Source organism: Dipodomys ordii, unplaced genomic scaffold (assembly GCF_000151885.1).
Source record: "Dipodomys ordii isolate 6190 unplaced genomic scaffold, Dord_2.0 Scaffold4, whole genome shotgun sequence".
NCBI classification, from domain to species: domain Eukaryota; kingdom Metazoa; phylum Chordata; class Mammalia; order Rodentia; family Heteromyidae; genus Dipodomys; species Dipodomys ordii.
Window position 1 is genome coordinate 36,309,632 of NW_012267220.1, and position 21,501 is coordinate 36,331,132.

At 37.7% G+C, this 21,501-nt stretch overlaps 1 protein-coding gene across 2 annotated transcripts in view; it reads right to left on the reverse strand.

Moving 5' to 3' along the window:
- Kat6a (K(lysine) acetyltransferase 6A) overlaps positions 1 to 21,501 on the reverse strand; it is a 117,003-nt gene that overhangs the window by 17,810 nt on the left and 77,692 nt on the right. For both annotated transcript variants that reach the window (XM_013025845.1, XM_013025854.1), the window contains exons 9-11: positions 12,473 to 12,588; positions 3,293 to 3,434; positions 1,151 to 1,312 (exon numbers count right to left, since the gene is read on the reverse strand). In XM_013025845.1, coding sequence (XP_012881299.1) covers positions 1,151 to 1,312; positions 3,293 to 3,434; positions 12,473 to 12,588 — 420 coding nt within the window. The remainder of the gene's footprint in view (positions 1 to 1,150; positions 1,313 to 3,292; positions 3,435 to 12,472; positions 12,589 to 21,501) is intronic.

Below are 21,501 nucleotides of genomic sequence, written 5' to 3' on the forward strand. Positions count from 1 at the left end.
AAGCTATTAAAACTGTGGCTCAAGTGGTAAAATGCCAACCAAGGATAAAAATAGTTGGGCAAGAGCACAAGGCCCTGAGCTCATGAGTTCAAGCAGGAGTATCAGCATGTGTGCTTACCACACACACAACCTAAAAAACCTTCACTCCTACAAATATATTTAATATACTTAAATATATTTAAAACAGCTTTACTTAGTGAAATAGTCCTTAAAGAAGTCTAATAAAACTAGTACCTTCCACTAAACTTTTTTTTTTTTGGTCAGTCATGGAGCTTGAACTCTGGGCCTGGGCGTTGTCTCTCAGCTCTTCAGCTCAAGGATAGCATGCTACCACTTGAGCCACAGACCCACTTCCAGCTTTTTCTGTTTATGTGGTGCCTCATGCATTTGAGGCAAGCACTCTACCACTGAGGTACCTTTCCAGCCCCCCAATAAACTTTTTATATTCAGATGTTATCTTGGGCTTGCATAAATAAAAGTACATCTTTTAAGTTGTATGACTAGAAACTTCTAGAGTAGAAAATTAAGAAAAAGAAAATATCTTTTAATAAAAATGCTATCTTAATCTTATTTCTATGCCTTAAATTCAAATTAAGATCAGAAAATTTAAGTTGAGAAAGAGCTGAGAAAGGTAAATTACTGTGTTTATCTTACAAGCTCTATCCATTATCACCATGGGAATAGAAGTCATTTTAAAGCTTTTCCTCTTGAGTATTCCCAGCACTGCATGTTCCTAGGAGAATATTGTCTGTTGTATGTTACTAGGCACCTCTAGCAATTGGTAAGTTTCTGAATGTCCCTACAATTTCTTTTCCCAAACAGCTACACATGACACTAAGAAGGTGCTATATCATGTAGTGTCTCCTACTAAGAACTAGCCAAGATTGTTCCATACAAATTGAAACATTTTAGATTTAAATTTAAACATTTAGGTTGACAGTGGCTGATGTTAATAATCCTAGTTATTCAGGAGGCTAAAATCTGAGGACTGTTGTTAAAAGCCAGACCAGACAGAAAAGTATAATTAACTAGTAAAAAGCTGAAACTAGAGATATGGCTCAAGTGGTAGCCTTGAGGAAAAAGCCAAGCAAGAACACTAGACCCTGAACTCAAACTCCAGGACCTGCACAATAAATAAATAAATACTTACTTTAGAAAAGTAGCCAACAAGGTGGCAGCCCTTGACATCATTCTGTGTTAACACATAAAAAAGAAATGGCTCCACGTCATAATAGAGTGTTTTGTGGTCAAGAAACAACTTTGCCAAGAGACACAGGTTTTGACAATAAATGGTACTCACGTTCCCATCAACCTGGGGGATAGGAAGGAAGGCAGAAGAAGCAGTCAGCAAAATGCCCTTTTAGTTTTAGAATAACATATATTAGCTACTGCAAGAATCTTCAGGCATCCCTAGCCAAGCATAAGAGAACTTATGAGTGATCACAACACACGAGAACCTTGAAACTGGTATAATGGTACAGTGCTGCTTTAAGACAAATATGTAAAACTGTACTTCAATAGGCAGGAATAAATACAGTAGTGAAGACCTAGTTTTAAGATAGCATTTTTTTCTGTAATAATAAGATTAAATGCAGCTCCATTTTCAAAAGTAGTTGAACCAAAGACTCAAGTGTAACCTTTTCTAAAGTACACTATAGCAGGGGCTGGGAAGGTCGCTCAGTGGTAGAGTGTTTGCCTTGCATGTATGAGGCCCTGGGTTTGATTCCTCAGCATGACATTAGCAGAAAAAGCTGGAAGTGGGTCCGTGGCTCAAATGGTAGAAAGCTAGCCTTGAGCTGAAGAACTGAGGGACAGCGCCCAGGCCTAGAGTTTAGGCCCCACGACCGAAAAAACAAAACCAAAAAAACCCACAAAAAACAAAAAAAACAGTATAGCAGTACCATCCCACCTGTTGTGTTCAGGCACCCCAAGTGAAGCTACTTGAGACAGCACTAACTATTGTCACTTAAAACCTCCAAGCAGCCGGGCGCTGGGGACTCACACCTGTAATCCTAACTATTCAGGAGGCTGAGGTCTGAGGTATGCGGTTCAAAGCCAGCCCGGGCAGGAAAGGCCTTGAGACTCTTATCTCCAATAAACCACCAGAAAACCGGAAGTGGCGCGGTGGCTCAAGTGGTAGAGCGCTTGCCTTGGGCTGAAAAGCGCAGGGACAGCGCCAAAGCCCAGAGTTCAAGTCCCACAACTGACCAAAAAACAAAAACCTCCAAGCAGCTTCCTAGGTAAGAACCTGGCAAAGAAGCCTAGGATTGACTGAGATTGACATTGTCATTCCTGACACTTCTGGGTTCTTGAGCTGCTGCAGCCTACAGTCTTTAAGAAAATGCCAGTAGATAACCACATTAGCTCTCAAGATTCTGTATGGTATACTAAGTAAACTCTTCAGCAATCTAAGTAGCTTTTAGTGACTTCTTTTATCATATGCATAAATAATATTGTGAAACAGTATCACACACAACACTCACTATCTGTCTAAAATAGTTAAAACAGTCTTAGGAAAGATCAAATGAGAGGTTGAATGAGTCCAAACAATTTGAAATTCTATCACTGTATTAACTAATAGGACTTAGTATATGTTAAGTACTAAATATTTGGCACTCAAAACAATTGCACTAAAGATCAAGCAATTAAAGTTCACTATTAAGAACCACACAAAATCATAGGCATACGTTTACTAATATTAGAAGCTAGATACTAGTGGCTCACACCTGTAATTAGAGCTACTTAGAAGGCTGAGAGCTGGAGGACTCTCAGAAGACCAGCCAGGCAGAGGAGCTCACTAGATCCATATACAAACAAAACAGCAAATACCAGAGCTAGGAGTGGTGGCTCAAGTGGTAAAGCCCCAGCCTCAAAAGCTCAAGGACATGGTCAGACCAGTGTTGCGAAAAAATTAAAAGAAAAAAAATTACTAACATAAATGAATACACTATTATAAAAGATATCCCTCTTAATAGAAATGTTTTCAAAAGCCCTATTATATAGAAGCTAAGATGTACTTTTATCATCTTAACATATATCATCTTAAAACCAAATGGCATTTTATCAATGGAATTATTTTTTCCTTTTGCTGGTACATAAAATATATTGTAAGTGATGCCTCTGATTTAATGACATACAGAGCAGTTTATTGTGAGGGGAAGCTTGTAAACTTGGTGCCATTTGTGAGTGAACAACAATAAATATTTCCCCCCGAAAACCAACTTGCACAATTAGATACATTACAAATGGCACTTGCTTTTGAAACGGTCAGACGAACAAACATATGCCTTACCTCAAAGACAGAAATATTATTCTTTCGGTATATCTCATTCGCAGGAGGATGAAACCAACCACATTTTTTCATGTGCTGCTGTAGAATAGTTCTACTTTTCATGTATTTTAGACAAAACTCACAAAGATACAATTTAGGCAACCTATAAATAATAACAGAGATTTACATCTTACACATCTTCAAATGTCACAACTCTATCCTTTTGATTTCTTATTATCACCCATGTTTTAAAACCTATACTCCTAGTTACTTAAGAGGTTAATATTAGAAGGATCATGGCTCTAGGCCAACCCTAGAATCTTTTTCAACCTGGGTGAAGTATTATAATGCCTGTCATCCAAGTTATGAGGAAGACTGGGATTGGAGGATCAGGTTTCCAGGCTAGCCACAGGGGGCGAGGAGGGTTAAAAATCCATCTTAACTTGAAGAAGCTAGGTGTGATGGCAATGTTCCTGTCATCCCAGCTATATTAGGATACATAAAATAAAAAGATCCTGGTCCAGGAATAGGCCCAACGAGGAAACAAGACCTTATTTCAAAACAAAAACACAACAAAATGAACAAACAAGCAACAACAACAACAAAACAGTGCAGCTGGGCTCTGGTAGCTCATGACTATAATCTTAGCTACTCAGAAGGTTGAGATGTAAGAACTGAGGTAGGAAGCCAGCCTGGACAGGAAAGTCTGTGAGACTTATCTCCAATTAAGCACCAAAAAAAGGCAGGAGTAGAGCTATGGCTTAAGTGTTAGAGCAGTAACTTTGAGCAAAAAAACTCAACGACAGCAATCAGGCTCTGAGTTCAAGCCCCAGTACCAGCAGGGGCGGGGGACAGGAGGTGGCGGGGGGGGGGGCACAGTGCAAGAAAGGGCTTGACCAGTGGCTCAATGGCATATACCTATCTAGACTAGTAAGTGTGAGGCTCTGAGGTCAAACCTTAGTCTAACCAATCCCCCCTGCCATCCCCCCCCAAAAAGGCAAGACAATTTATCATTATCTCCACTAATCAAAGAAAGAGGAGGAGGGAGAAAGAGGAGCAGGAGTAGGAAAAGAGGGGAGGTGGAGAACGGAAAAAGAAGAAGGACAAGAACCAAATTTAAACTAATTTATATAGCAGCACATCAACTTTGCCCATAGGAAGGCAAAGATGAGAAATTAAGATAGTTCAGTGCTCTTCATATAAGGCTAAGAATTTCATCTTTTGAAGTCATTTAACTGACAAACATGAAAATCTCACATATTTTTCTCCCTTGTGAATGAAGTAGAAGAAAGCCTGCTTCTGAACATACAAGCAAGACGGTTTTGCTGAGCTACAGATTCTTTTAGCTTCCTTTGCTGTCTTTTATCTTTTCATTCATCTACTTGAGTAAGGAAATAAAGGTTTCCTGAATACTTACCACATGGCAGGCACTGTACTAGGAGCAAAAGGTGTATGTAGTACAGAGTAAAATGCACATCTATTGTATATTATAAAAACAGTGGTTTATAAATGATTTAAGTTGGAACTTAAAACACTAAATATGTTTGACAAGTTAGGACAAACTATATTCTCTTTCTCTCTCTCCTTTCCTTTTCTACAGTCCTGGGGTTTGAACTCAGAGCTTCTTGCTTGCTTGGCAGGTGCTCCACCATTTGAGTCATGCCTCTAGCCCAACTTTTTGTTATTTTTGGAGATGGAGTCTCAAAGTCTTTTCTGCCCAGGCTAGCTTTGAACTGCAATCCTCCAGATCCCAGGTTCTTGAGTGGCTAGGATTATGTGCATAAAACACAGATGCCAGTCCTTCTTTCTATCTCTAAAGTTCTGGCTCTCTCCTTGTCTAAAAGGGGGGAAAAATCACTGTAGCAAGTCCTGTAAGCTAAAATAAATGCTCAAATTATTCTTTCAAATGTTCTAATTTCAGTTCTTACATTGTCTTTACTCAATACCCTTACTATTGTAGTAGTACTTTAAAAGATCTTCCTTATCCTTTTTATAAGGAATTTGGTAATAAAGGTAAATGATTAGATCAGTTCACAAATTAACTAAAAATAATTGGCTTTTACATGTAAGACCCTAAAACTACAAAAACCTTTTGCTACAAAATAAAACCCAGGTACCCTCAGCATAAATTTGACTTCACTGTATCTAGCCTGTATCTAGAATTGCCTTGCCTAGACAAACTAAGATCTGACATAATCATTCAAACACACATACAAAACTTGTGGATAGTAAAATAACAAAACACAAATGCAAAAAATTCACTACTGTATCTTGCCTCATTATTTAGTACTGAAATGGAAGAAAAAATTAAAACCTCACTAGTTTAGTTGCTATTAGTTTAGACAGTTATGCTTAAAAAGATTAGCCTGGAATTAAAGAAAATATTTGTCAAGTAGATTAATATACATAAAAGCTTGATTTATTGAAGTTGGAGGGTCATAACAATTTTCTCAAGTTTCCATGTTAGAAGTAACTTTTGAAGTGTAACAAGTTATCTGAAAATACCTAGTATTCTACTAAAGCCTTTCCTGGGGTATATTATGGAACAGTAGTCCTGTATGAACTAAAAATCGTATCACTGTACAAAAATTATTCCAAAATAATGAGTGAAACAAATAGTGCTGACATCATTAAGTCCAGGGGCAGGAATGAAAACCACAGGAAAGAAATATGCCCTGAGCTACTGTGCTTGTTTCCTCTGCCTACCTCAAAAACCCAAGTGTTCAGCTAGAAACAGCAGTGAGATGTTTTATCTTTCTTTATCACTAGATCTCAAATCTCAAAATGAAATTACCCCAACTATAACTACCATCATCTAATATGGTCACTAAATTAATAAAGTGACCCATAACTACCAAGTTTTCTTCTTGAATATCCCAAATATCTTCAAATGATTTTTTTTCCTAAAACAAAGGTGGAGGGCTGGGAAGGTGGCTCAGTGGTAGAGTGCTTGTCTTGCGTGCATGAGGCCCTGGGTTTGATTCCTCAGCACCACATAAGCAAAAAGAAAAAAGCCAGAAGTTGCACTGTGGCTAAGTGGTAGAGCGCTAGCCTTGAGCTGAAGAGCTGAGGGACAGCACCCAGGTCCAGAGTTCAGGCCCCACAACCGGACCCCCCCCCCAAAAAAAGGTGGAAGGATGGCAGCTGCATCTACACTTTCTACTTACTTGCATTAAATTTTAATTGCCACAATATGAAAGCTGAAGTCATGTAATAAATGGTAGAATGCCTGCCAAGCAAGCACAAAGCCCTGAGTTCAAACCCTGGCTCTACTAAATCAATCACAATATGAAGATATGGTGATAACATTATCTGAGTACAATTTCACATTGGGGACAAAATGTTCAAGTAAATATTTCCTGAAGTTTGAGTGTATGAAACCTGTGTTTAAAAAAAAGCGGTGATGGACCACCTAAGCTTTACAATATTGTAAAGATGAGCACTAACTTTAAGATCATCTAATCCATCCCGTTTAGGTCTTTTAGTAGAGATGTGAAAATACAAGTAAAATCTATGTCAATTAGCTATGTTAAATCATTTCACAATGCCCATATAACACCACCAAATATCATATTGCACAAGATAAGTACATTTTTATTGTCAGTTTACAAAATAACAAATACTCAACAAATGTTACTTTTCAGAAAATTTACAAACAGTATCGTGCAATTCCTATGGTGTATGAGAGACTATTTTTTTATGTTCTACTAGTAACCAGTTACTCAATAAAATCTTAGAAGAAATAAAATTCTTGAAATAATTACCACCAAATCTTATCTGGTAAATTCTGAGTTCATGTCATTGCCTCAGCATAGCAAGATGTAGAGGATTTTATTGTCCATTTAAAAACAAAAATTTTTTAATATTATATGAAAAATGTAAGGTAAAAGAAAATATTATAGTGTATTTTATTCCAATAGATTTCTTGATGGAAATATTTTAAAAGCCACTGATGAATGCAACCAAACCCAAGGGACTAACATTGTTAATTTCAAGGGAATCACCTAAAAACAGTAGAAAAACAAAACCTTTTAGTAAAATGTATGAAGAGCTGTAGCTTTAGAAGAGAGAGAGAGAGAGAGAGAGAGAGAGAAAGAGAGAGAATTCTACATAGAACAGATACCATAATCTTAGATGCAGTTGTGGAAATTCTCTCTCTTTCTCCTCCCCCTCCCTACCTCCTTCCATCCATCACCCTAGAGAATTTTACTGGTTCTGCTTTTGGTGCTTGCTTTGTTTGTTTGAGACACAGTCTCTCCCTGACTGGCCTAGAACTATTATTTAGCTCAGATTTGGTATTCTTCTTCCTCACAGTAACTACTGGGGTCTTAGCTTTGCTAAGACCAACACAGATTTACCTTCCACTCTTGAGGTTTAAAGCTTGCCAGTGTACTAATACCCTAGCAAGTGAAACAGGACTGGGCTGCAGCTGTGTATAATTGCTTTATTTCTAAGAATGGTACAAGTATTCCCCCCCTCCCCGCCCCTCAGGAGTTCTTATAGTATTTTTTACTTTTGCAACAGCAAAAGGAGAATAGCAGTCAATGTGGCCTTTATAATACAATCAACTTGTAGTAAAATTTTCACAAAAGTTATTTAAATGGAAGGTTAAAGTATGAACCATGTTATACATACTTTCTGGGAACTAAATGTTCAGAGGTTATGTTGATGTGATAGAAGAGGGCTTAAATCCTAGTTGTGTCACTTGTAAATTATATTATCTTCAGTATATTTGTTGAACCCTGGTCTGTAAAATGAAGTAAAAAATATTCTCCTAATAGAATTACTCCAGAGATGCTAAGTCTAGTACCAAGTCCAATGAATGGCAATTATGCCTGCTAAATTACTGTTTCTATTCAGCCATTTTGCTTTATGATTTTATAGTAGTGAGAATTGTTTGGTTTCTTCTGTAGTAGCTGGGAGTATAAGACTGGGAAGGTAGCTTAGTGGTAGAGTGCTTGCCTAGCATGCATGAAGCCCTGGGATTCAATTCCTCAGTACCACATAAACAGAAAAAGCAGGAAGTAGCACTATGGCTCAAGTGGTAGAGTGCTAGCCTTGGGAAAAAGAAGCTCAAGGGCAGTGCCAAGGCCCTGAGTGCAAGCCCCAGGAGTGGTTAAAGAAAAAAAGAAAATCAAATCTAGTAACAATTCTAGTAACAACTATGAATCAGATGAAGACAGGAAGAGAATCAAAAGGTAGAAGGAACTTTCTGAACTGTTAGGTAGTAATCCGCTTTATCAAAACCTCAATGATTGGGGCTGGGAAGGTGGCTCGGTGGTAGAGCGCAGGCCCTGGGTTCGATTCCTCAACACCACATAAGCAAAATGAAAAAAAAAAGGAAGTGGCGCTGTGGCTCAAGTGGTAGAGTGCTAGCCTTGAGCTGAAGAGCTGAGGGACAGAGCCCAGGCCCAGAGTTCAGGCCCCATGACCACCCCACCCCAAACAAACAAACAAAAGAAAAACCTCAATGATTTCATAGTACAGAGGATTTTTATTATTATGAAGGAAAGGTCTAAGCAGTTAGAGTAGAGGGTATTTCCATGAGGACATACTGTCTTCCTTACAGCACATCCAAGTCATATCTCTAATAGTGAACCAAATAAGGTGCTCTGTGAACTTTACCCAGGCCATGTGAATACCATGTAACTCTATTAGGAAAAAAAAATTGGGGGGGGGTGTCCGGTCGTGGGGCCTGAACTCCGGGCCTGGGCACTGTCCCTCAGCTTTTCAGCTCAAGGCTAATGCTCTACCACTTGAGCCACAGCACCACTTCCGGCTTTTTTCTTTTTGCTTATGTGGTGCTGAGGAATTGAACCCAGGGCCTCAGGCATGCAAGGCAAGTGCTCTACCACTGAGCCACCTTCCCAGCCCCCTATTAGGCAATTTTATAGTAAAAATTGTTTATATTCTTCAATGTCTGAGACTTAATCAAATTGCTACAAATGAAATGGCATTATTGCTTTTTTGCCTTTTTTGGGGGGTGGAGGGTCACAGTCTTGGGGCTTGAACTCAGGTCCTGGGCACTAATCCTGAATCCTTTCTGCTCAAGGCTAGCATTCTACAGCTTTATGCCACAGTACTACTTCCAATTTTCTGGTAGCTACTAGTGACAAGAGTCTCATAGACTTTCTTGTCTAGCTAGGCTGACCACAATCCTCAGATCTCAGTCTCCTGAGTAGCTAGAATTACAGACATGAGTCACCAGTGCCCAACACTTCATTGCTTTTTTTTTTTTTGGTCAGTGTGGGGCCTGAATTCTGGGCCTGGGCATTGTCCCTCAGCTGTTCAGCTCAAGGCTAGCACTCTACTACTTGAGACACAGCACCACTTCTGGCATTTTCTGAGGAATGGAACCCAGGGCCTCATGCATGCTAGGCAAGCTCTCTACCACTAAGCCACATTCTCAGCCCACACTTCATCTTGCTTTATAAAATTTATATATACATATATAAATTTATACACAAAAGATTTTTCCTCTTGAGATTTTTCCCCTTTTTTCTTTATGCTCTCATTTTTGTATGCTTTGGGATTTGATTTTTTTTTTTTTTTAGTGCCAGTCCTGGGGCTTGAACTCAGGGACTGGGCACTGTCCTTGAGCATTTTTTGCTCAAGGATAGCACTTTATCGCTTAAGCCACAAAACCACTTCCACCTTTTTGCTGGTTAATTGGAAATAAGAGTCTCACAAACTTTTCTGCCCAGGCTAGCTTTGAACCTTGATTCCCCCCAAATCTCAGTCTCCTGAGTAGCTAGAATTATAGACATGAGTCACCAGTGTCCAGCAAGCATTTAAGTGTTTTAACCTTTAATATAAGGAATTTAGTACAAAACAATAAGTAGACATCACCAAAATTAAGGATAGAGGTTTACTATTTAGAAAATAAGATATCAAACATTTTGCTCAAGTTTAAAAGAACTCAGAAGTATACCCACCAAACATTTAAAGATATTAAAAAATGAATACATAAGAAAAACTATGTAATTATATTAAAGATGTTATTAAATTACTGAATCTTTTGTAAGAGAAACCTTGAGGACCACAACAGACAAGGAAATGTATAGTAAATTTTCAAAATCCTGCCATAAGAAAGTTGACTATAAATAAACTTTTTTTTTCTTTTCTTTTTTTTAGGATCCGGTCGTGGGACCTGAACTCTGGGCCTGGGCGCTGTCCCTCAGCTTTTCAGTTCAAGGTTAGTGCTCTACCACTTGAGTCACAGTGCAACTTCCGGCTTTTTTCTTTTTGCTTATGTGGTGCTGAGGAGTCGAACCCAGGTCCTCATGCATGCAAGGCAAGCGCTCTACCACTGAACCACCTTCCCAGCCCAGACTATAAACTTCTTATACTGTTGCTGTTTTCTAATGTGATTCCCAATTTTATTATTATTATTATTATTATTGTTGTTGTTGTTGTTGTTGGGTTTTTGCTTTCTGCTAGCTATTCCACCCCAATATCAAGTTATCTATCTAGGTTAATTAGATTATCTAGGTAACCTAATTAAAATAGAAAGCAACAAATTCAATGATCCTTTCAGTGTCTTAAAAGACATAGTTCACAGTTGTATTCTTTGCCATGTTTTGAGAAGTGCTAAGTTTAGCTCTCTATTTCCATTCTTCCCTGGAGTAGAAGAGACAAGATGCCTGTGATTTTAATCTATCTACATCATAATTCCAAGAACAGTAGATAAATAAACTTTCTTCTCTATATTGAGCTCTCTTGAATGTGGACAATGAAAGGACCTTGCTTTATACCTACTTCCATATAGGTAGGTTTATAAGTGAGTCTCATCTGACAAGGTCTCACTTTTAAGTCCAACTCCCTCATGTAGCTGGAATTACAAGTATGCCACCACCTTAAACCAGGATATTTCTTCTTGATTACACAAAATCATAGCTATCTAAAATTTTTGAGGAATTACCTAAACACTAAGTTTTCTAGGCAGTTGAAGAATCTGTTCTTTAACATGCATACATACACACATATACATACACACACATGTATTATGTACAATTTTACAAGACTTGATTATGTTAATATTCCCTTAACAAATTCAGCTTGATTGTTGCTACTACATGGTACAGAATACTACTTTAGATAATACCACAGCTTTCTAATCAGTCAGTTTAGGGTTTACTGATGTGTGTTTCACAAGCCTATGTTTCCTAAAAGGTTTTTGTTTGGTTGTTGGTTTGTGCCACTTTTTTTTTTTTTTTGGTTAGACGTCACTTCTTCATTGAGGTCAGGGTCTATTCTAGCATTTACTCATATTTTTCTTGTGCTATATCATTGGAATCAACATCAGCCAATAAAGAGACAATAAAAAGATGCCTTCAGTATAAGGCCTTTTAACAACTATACTGCTCTTATTACTGGTTTCTTGAGAATATGTTATAATATTCTGTGCATTATAAGCATTAAATTTTGCTAATTAATGTGATTGCTAGTCTTGCTAAAATAAACTAGTGTTTAATTTTTTTAATTATATCTTATTTAATTTCATCCCTAAAGGAAAAATAAACTGCTGGTGTTGAATATTTACTATTTTCTATGTGATATACATGCTTTTTCTCACTTAATATTCATGATAACAGGTACTATTAGTACTCCTGTTTTACAGATAAGGGAACTGAGGCATAGGGTAGTTGAGTGACTTCTAACATTATGTCACTTATAAATGTCAAAAGTGAATCATGGAACTACTTTGGCGGTGCTACATACAGTACCTTACCCTAAAAACAAGAGAATACTCAATTTTTATGTCCAGAAATCCAAGCTATTTATACATAATAATATGTTATACCCATTTGTTTAAATATTCTTGGGAAAACACAATATCCACTATGTTAAATTATAATAATTGAGCTCAAAGGCTGTGCAAGTGAAACTTTATTATCACTTTAGATGGTTCTCTTTTTAAAAAAAAATTTCATGTGAAGAGTAAAGGCAAATTTGTCTTAAAGAAAGTGTTCCCTTCTCATTTTCAGCAAATGAAAGATTTTTAATTTTAAACCACAGCTTTTACACAGGTTATAGGAGAGAACATTTAAAACCAGGTAGCATTAAGAGGCCTTATGGACATTAAAAGCCCCTAGCTTCCTCAAATGTGAAAAGATAAACTGCTAATTATCTTCAGGTCCCTCCTAGTTCTAGCATCCTAAGAAGCTAAGAGCAGAAAGTAAAGGGTCTCTACAAACATACCTTGAGTATTCTTGAGGATATGGGGAGGAGTACCAGGTGTGAATCTCATACTTCCCAAACTCAATGACAGAGGGACAGCGAACTTGTGGGTCAGGGGGACCAGTCACTCCAACTTTCTGTATAGTTAAGAAACATTACAAAAGTTAGCTAAATTAAATATACTGACATAACAAAAAAAATCTGAATCTAAATATCTTTTTTCCTCAAGATTCCATGAGAACAACAATAAAAAAATTAGGATCAGACTAACAAATTTATTTCAAAATAAGCTGTATTATTCTTTAAATAAAAGACCAAAAATAAAGTAATGAATCTGTTAGAACAATGCAGTTGGTGGCCCTGTACTTTCTACATTTAGTAACACTTACAATTACTGGAAAGTAACACTTTCTCCAACTAAACTTACTCCCTTACTAATTAAAAAAAAATCTGTCATTTAAATTAGGTAAAGATCTTTTATTGGGGGATGAAGCTGCTTATTTACCTCAGCTAACAACAATGGAAATGACCTACTGAACATGAAAGTACATAGAGAAAAGAATATTTTCCTGATTTAGGAGAGTTAATACTTAAAAATAATATAAAAAGATTAGGACAAAAAAATATCAAGAAAGTCTTCATTTCATAGTACACTTAAAATCCTCTTCATTTAGTAGAGCTGGAGATTTAACCAAGAAAAAAAAAAGTACTTTGTTATACATAAGCTACTATCTTCTATCTTCCGCTTACAAACAAAAAGTATCCATGCCCCCTTCACTCCCGTGATAATTCTTGGTTAGTTTAAACCAAGAATGGAATGATTTTTAAAGTCTTTATAACTTTCTCCACTTCCATACCAGCCATTTGAATATATGCCACTGCTGAAGACAACTTAAAATTTTAAGTTCAAAGGCTCTCTTTGTTTTGTACATTCCATACATGTGTGTATTTATCATGAGTGCTTTATAAATACTAACTTATTTAAGATGAAGGCAGAGCTAGAATTTAGCTTTATTAAATATAAGACTTTAAAAAAAACAATTACTTCCTCAAAAGAATAATCATATGCTGGCATAGTAATTTAAGTAGCTAGGAGCCCAACACAAAGCCCTGAGTACAAACCAAAAGGGGAGGGAAGGAGGGGAATGAAGAAATGAAAGGAGAAGCAGAGGAAGAACAATCATCAAAATTATCCTTCAGTATTATGTCTTAAGAGATCACTCAAAGATTACCAAAAGTCCCTACTGGAGCTCATAGACACATGTATATTACTAAGACCAAAGATTTTTATTTACTAGTTCTATATGAATTCTTTGATAAGAAAAAGCTTCTTCATTAAAATTCATTTGAGAACTCTCATGGGCCTAGCTAACCATTCCCTTTGTATAAAAGGCCAAGGGATTTAGCTCAGGTTTCATGCTGGAATATGGCCAGGTGAGATCTCTCTCAAGCTCTTCTTCAGACACCTCAAAACAAAAGACAACCATATTCTAATATGTACTGGAACTCCTCCAAATGCAAAAACAATATACAAGCATACAAGATGAGGTTAAAATAAGATTTGCTGCATTTCTAAAAACCAAAATGGAATTTTGAAAAAAAGAATGGAGCAGCCTATTTCATAAAGACCTTTCTATCTATCTTCACAGCTCAAAAAACACAACAGTAAATCAGAAAAACATTGGAATAATCAAATACTAGAAACCAAATCTTCCTTCCTGAGACACAGATCAAAGAGGAGGTACGAAAGCTGAATCATGCACCTGCCGTGGCGCTGCCTGCTGGGTGAGAGCCTTCCCATCAGCTGCCTGCCGCTCTTCCAGGCGGATGTCCGAAGTAAAAGTGGACATCCAGTTCCAATATAATTGTTTGCACATCACCGCAATTGAGTCTGTACAGAGCTAGACTTGTGATAGATCACCTCTACCCACACCTACCTTTCACCTCTGAGCTGCGCAATACTTTTGCACATGCGCTCATGTGTGTGTATGTTTGCCACCACTCCCAACTCCCCTGTGCAGCCTCCACAGCAAAGGTGTTTCCATTCACTGACGCTTACAAAGTTAACAGGCTCTACTCAGGAAGGAAGGAACTGCTCATCTACAATATCCATCAAGTCTGGGCCAAAAATCCCACACTACAATGTCAACTTTGTGAGGATATTAAAATTTTCAACCAAAATATTGTCTGTGATTTCCACAGTGGCAAGAATCTAAAATGTATTTTTTAATCTTAAAACAAGTTCTGCAACTTCATGAAGTTCTTCCTATTTGAATATGCCAAATTCTTTAAAAGATGTCATATATTTCAAATCATATTGAATCTTTTAATCTAAAATCACTAAAAGGATGATTAAATGTACTAGTAATCTGGCTTAAGTCAGAAGAAAACTTTAATTATGCTTCTTTCTAGATAATAAAACTTATTATTAGCATGCTTATTTTTGTGCATGTCAGTTCTGGGGCTTGAACTCAGGGCCTGGGTGCTGTCCCTTAGCCTTTTCACTTAAAACTTGTGTTCTAGCACATGAGCCATAGATTCACTTTTGGCTTTTTGATTAACTGGAGATAAAGAGCCTCAGGAATTTCTGCCCATGCTGGCTTCAAACTTCAATCCCTAGCTTTCTGAGAAGCTAGGATTATGCGTAAGCCACAGGCATCTAACATTATTAGCAGTTTTTTTTTTCTTAAGCCTATTTACTCTTTAACCAAAACTTAACTTCCATTAAATGGCCTATCTAGTTCTAATTTCTAATACATAGAAGGCACTCCTCAAGTGGACTCACCTTCACTTTCCATTCCCCAAGGAGGAGTGGTATACTGAGATGAGAGTAGAGAGAGGCCCTCTTCTAGTATGAGTCAGCAATGTGGGAGAAGAGATGTCATACTAACATTTAAACATTTTCCCACAGAAAAAGCATAGTAAGTAATCATTTCAATTAAAAGTAATCTTATGAAAAACATGTAAGAATAAGTTCATGTGCTCCAATATGTAAACAGAAAGGAGAGAGAAAAATCAGCAGTCACGAGCAGTTCTGTGCCAGTCCCCGAGCCTTCTATGGTTGTCTCATTTAATTTCCACAATCCCTTCCTCAAAAGTGGCAACTCTTAACTATTTTATAGATGAAAATTTGAGGATCCAAGAGGATAGGAGCCAAATACTAGGCAGGAACAGAATTATAGATAGCCTTCAATTAATAAATGTTGTGGACTTGTTTTTTTTTGGGGGGGAGGGGGGTTAGTCATGAGGCTTGAATGCTGGGCCTGGGCGCTGTCCCTGAGCTCTTCAACTCAAGGCTAGTGCTGTATCACTTGAGCCACAGTGTCACTTCTGGTATTCTGGTGGTTTATTAGAGATAAGAGTCCCATGGGCTTTCCTGCCTGGACTGGCTTTGAACTGTGATCCTCAGAGCTCAGCCTCCTGAGTAGCTAGGATTACAGGCATGAGCCAGCAGTGCCTGGCATGTTGTGGATTTTTTTTTTTTAAGTCATAACCTAGTTTCCCAAGCAGTTGGGCTGCGGCTCATGGATAGAAGACTTGCCTTGTACACAAATGGCCCCAGAACCCAAACAAAACAAGAAAATAGCCTGGCATTGATGATCCATGCCTATAATCTCAGCTATTTAGAAGGCTGAGACCTGAAGATCAAGGATTGAAGCCAGCACAGGTAGGAAAATCTGTGAGACTCCTATCTCCAATTGACTCTCTAAAGGCCAGAAGTGGATATCTGTGGCTTAAGACGTAAACTGCTAGCCTTGAGTAAAAAAAAAGAAGAGGAACATTGCCCAGGCTCTGAGTTCAAACCCCAGTACAAGAAAGAAAAAGGAAGGAAGGAAGGAAGGAAGGAAGGAAGGAAGGAAGGAAGGAAGGAAGGAAGGAAGGAAGGAAGGGGAAGGAAGGAAGAGGAAGGAAGGAAGGAAGGGAGAAAAAGGAGAGAAGAGAGAAGAGAAGAGAAAGAGAAAGGAAAAGAAAGAGAAAGAAAGAAAGAAAAAGAAAGAAAGAAAGAACAGGAAATCAAAGGAATGCAAAAATGCAACTACATTCTATAACCTCTAATCTAAAACCTTTAGAGTAAAACATGTTTTAATTTTTTTGTTTTAGATATTATAGCATAGACATGTACTAAATTGCAGCCCAATGGGATTTGGAGTAGCACTCCATAATTAGATCATTAATATTTCTTTTAGCAAAATATACTATGAGTCATATTAAATAGTATAACAACATAAGCAGTTGCATGTCAGTTCAAATCATGTTTTGACAACTAAGCTCAGGTAAACCTTAGTTTACCTAAAAACTCATTTACTTTACCTAATGAGTAAGCTATTTTTCTTATTGTTCTCCAAAGATATACAGATGGGGATAAACACTTGAAAAGACACAACATCACTAGTAAAATGCAAATGAAATCACAATAAAACAGAAAGATGGTTGTCATTTCAAAAAATAACAAATGTTAGTAAGGATGTGGAGATAAAAGGAGCCTTAGTTCAATGCCCAAGGGAATGCAAAGTGGTGAAGAAATACAATGGCAGTTCCTCAACCACCAGATCTACCAGTTCTAAATCTCAGTATATATCCATGAGAACTGAAGGACATTATTTACATACCAATGCTCACAGCAATACAATGTACAGTAGACAAAAGGTGTTGTCCATTAACAGAGAAATACATGTAGTAAACATACCACATATAATGCAATAAAATATTTTTAACATTAAAAGGGAAGGCAAGTATGCTAAAATGAAAACCATAGAGACATTATACTAAGTGAAATAAGCCAGACACAAAAACACAAACTCATATATATATTCCTAGGTTAGGAACCTAGACTACTTAGAAAATAAGTGGTGGTTGCCAAGGTGTGTAGTATTCATCAATACTAATGGGTATAGAGTTTTAATTTTGCAAATAAAGGTGAAAAAGTCCTGGGTATCAATGCTGGTAACAAGGGCACAACAATATTATTTGTTGACATTGAAAAATGTTATTTTTAAATGGCTCTCTCTCTCACACACACACATTATACATACACAACACACACACACAAACAGCTCAAAATGCATCAAGACTTAACTGTACAACCTGAAACCACAGAACTCTTCAAAGTAAGCACAGGTGTGACACTTCATGACATTATGGGTCAAGTGTTTATGAGCAAGGCCCCAGAAACAAAGGAAGTTAAAGCACAAGCAGACAAGTGGGATTATATTAAACTAAGAATTTTCTGCACTGCTGTAGTGAATATTATGGAATATTGACATATAGTGTGTTACTGAATACTGAAATAGTGTGTTATTAAATACTGACAGTACACGGACATAATGTGTGATTGAATATTGATATGGTAGGCTGTTGAATAGAAATATATTGAATGTATGCATGCTGTGAAATAATATGAAATGTTAAGCTGTAAAATTAGGAGTTAGAAGTTATAAGTCAGAACTATGCAATGGTTAGTTAAGAACACACCCAGGAGCCTGGATAGCCATCACCAAGGCAACCAAACCCTCATGGATAACTAGACTCAGCCAGAAGCAAGCTAGCCCCGTTCTCATTGTTAACTAGACTTGACCAAAAGCAAAGCTGACAACAAGGCAACCCTGGTAATAAGACATAGAAATAAGGGGCCAGCCTAGAACATATAAAAACCCAGAGCAGCAGAGACCCAGCAAGACGACCTCGCCGAGTGAGGTGACTCCAGGTCCGACCGACCCTCCACTGGAGCTGCCTCGGCAAAGTGGCCGCTTCTCCCTTCAGCCACCTGGAGCAGCCCAGAGGACACCCTCGGCAGGCTCCCCTGACCTTGGGACCAAGGGAAAGTACACATGAGCTTCTCTGGGTGTGGGACAGCTTAGTAGAATTAGGCCTAGGAGTTAGTTATTGATTAGGATTGTATTTGAAGTGCTTAAATAAACTGAGTGAAACTTATTAAGTCTAAGTGTGTTGCTATAGATATGCAAACTTGGCACAACTGCAAAGGAAACAATTAAGAGTATAAAAAGACAATCTACCAAAAAAAATTTTTTTTGTCTTCCTCTTTCTCTGGCTGGGACTGGAGGAACCACATGCCCTCTGGAGATGGGTGGCTGCCCTCTGCTTCTAATTAAACCACTATAATTCAATAGGGCACCATGGTCCATGTGGCTTTTCCTTGCTCCATCAGGGTCCCCGGTGGAAACCCAGAGAATCCTACAGGAAGACCTGCCTGCTGGCCCTGCCTGGGGCACCCCACTTCTGCCCCTCACCCTGGGCTTGAGAAGCACCCCAGGGGGCAAAGTCCTCTTTGGACAGCCAGCTCTGTGCCCAGAACACCTGTGCGTCCCCCGACATGGCCCAGCCACCAGGGGCATCGGGGGACACCGGCCTTCAACGTGGGAAAAACATTTCTGAACAAAATCATTTCTGGGCTATACATCCAAGAAAGAATACCCAGAATATGAGGAAGTAAAACAATAGCAAAATAAAAAACATACAAACAAACAAGCCCCAATGCCAAATAATCCAATTTGAAAACGGGAAAATGTTCCAGGTGTGGTGGGACATGCCTATAATGTCAGCAGCACTCAGGAGATGACGGAAAATTTTGAGATTGAGGCAAGTCTGGGCTACAGAATCTTGTCTCAAAATATAAAAGGAAAGAAGAGGAGGGTAAATAAAGGTAAAAATTGATGATGTTGGCAAGGATACAAAGGAGAAATCCTGCATACTGTGGATAGTTATAGCACAATCACTGTGGAAAATAGTACAGAAGGAGGAGGCTACAATGCTTAATAAGAAATGTACTCATTATCTTGCCATGTAATTGTAACCCCTCTGTACAGTATTTCACAATAAAAATAAAATTTTTTAAAAAAAGAAAAGAAAAATATGGACTGAGTATGGTAGTGCTTGCCTGTAACCACAGCTACTTGAGTCAAAAGGACTGCAGTTTAAGGCCAGTCTATAAGTTAATGGGACCCTATTTCAACAAAAAAGCCACAGTTCATTGTGATCCAAGCTACTGAGATTGCAGATGGGAAGGGTTGCTATCTGAGACTATCTCCAGAAAACAAAACAAAACCATGAGATCTTACCTAAAAATGAACTAGAGCAAAAAGGGCTAGAAGCGTGACTCAAGTACCTGCCTATCAGGAGTAGGTCTTGAGTTCAAACCCCAGTTCTGCCATATGACTTAACAATCCCTAAATGAAATCAGTATATTAAAAAGACTTCTGTTTATTGCAGTGCTGTTCAAATACTGAAGAACCAAGATATGGAAGCAACCAAGACCTATCAATGGAGGAATGAATAAAGAAAACGGGTATGTATACAAAATGAAGTATTATTTAGCCATGAAAAATATGAAATCCTTTCATTTTGTGTCAACATGGATAAACCTGGAGGATGTTATTTAAGACAAATAAGTGAAATGCAGAAAGATAAATATTGAAAATTGTCATTAGTAATGTGAAAGCTAAATTAATGAATCTTAAAGAAGCAAAGTAGAATGATGGTTAAGAGAGGCTGAGAGGTTGAGAGGGATAGAGCATGAGAGGTTAAGTTACCAGAAGTTCTAACGTTCTATAACTCAGCAGGGTGACTACGGCTAACAATAATTTATTGTGTATTTCTAAATAGTTAGAAGAAAGGTTTTTAAATGTTCCCAACACAAAGAAGTAATAAATGTGTAAGATGATGAATATTCCAATTACCCTGATTTGCTCAACATATGTACTCAAATGTCACAAAGTGCTCCACAAATATGTATATTATGTCAAAAATTTAAAAAGGAAGCCCAGTGTGGTGGTACAAGTACATATTTCCAGAACCAAGGAGACTGAAGCAGGAAAACTGTGAGTTAACAACAAGCCTTGGCAACATAGTGAGACCCTGCCTCAATAAATTTTAAAAATGGAAAATATACATAAATATACACATATAAATGATCTTGGAGGAAATGATTTTTAAAAATTGGAAGATTCTATATAATTTCCTCCAAGCTCATAAGATCTTACTTGAAATAAAATTCTAGAATAACAATGTATATTAATTTTTAGTTTCTTTTCTGTTCAGAAGTGGCTCTTTTTAAAATTTACATTATTGTTATTATAGAGGTGATTTACATTTACATAAGTCAGGTGATAAGAACATCTCCTTTCATACAGTGTCATCTGTTCCCTCATTCTCTCCCATTCCCTCCCTCCCATCTTCACCCATAACTGTACGGTTCAGTTTCATCAATGTCCAGTGTGCTCCACTGTTGTATTTGTTCACCATTTTTCCTCAAGTTCTATGCCCTCCCCCACATCTTCCCAGTGATATACACATGAACGCACTGTATACAGGTAAAGAAGACAGAATCATCAGAAAAAAGGGGAAAAAAGTCTTGTTTCCATATCTAATGAGTTCATTTCAGTAGTTATATTATTTTTTGGGGGGGTCCGGTCGTGGGGCCTGAACTCTGGGCCTGGGCGCTGTCCCTCAGCTCTTCAGCTCATATTATTTTATATAAATATGAAGAAGCACTTAGGCACTGCACACTTGTGATTCTCTACTAAGACTATCCTCTTTTGGACTAATTCTATGTATCTAGAGTCCTGTGTAATTTGTCATATACCAGTGTATTTTAGCGCTAACTTCCGCATATCAGGGAGAACATATGTTGTTTGTCTCTCTGATCTTGGCTTACCTTACTTAACATGATTTGTTCTAGTTCCATCCATTTCCTGCAAATAAAATTATTTTATTCTTTCTCATGGCTATGTAAAATTCCACTGTATAAGTACCACATTTTTTGATCCATTCATCTACTGTGCGGGGCTGTTTCCATATTTTGGCTATTGTGAATGGTACAGTGATGAACATGAATTGTGCAGGTGTCCTTGTCATGTTCTGGTTCATGATGTTTGGGGTAGATGCCTAGAAGTGGTATGGCTGAGTTGTAGGGAAAGTCTGCTTAGTTTTTTGAGGAACCTCCAGGCTGCTTTCCAGAATGACTTTCCACCAGCAGTGCAGTAGGGTTCTTTTTTCTCCACATCCCTGCCAGCATTTGTTATTGTCAGAATTCA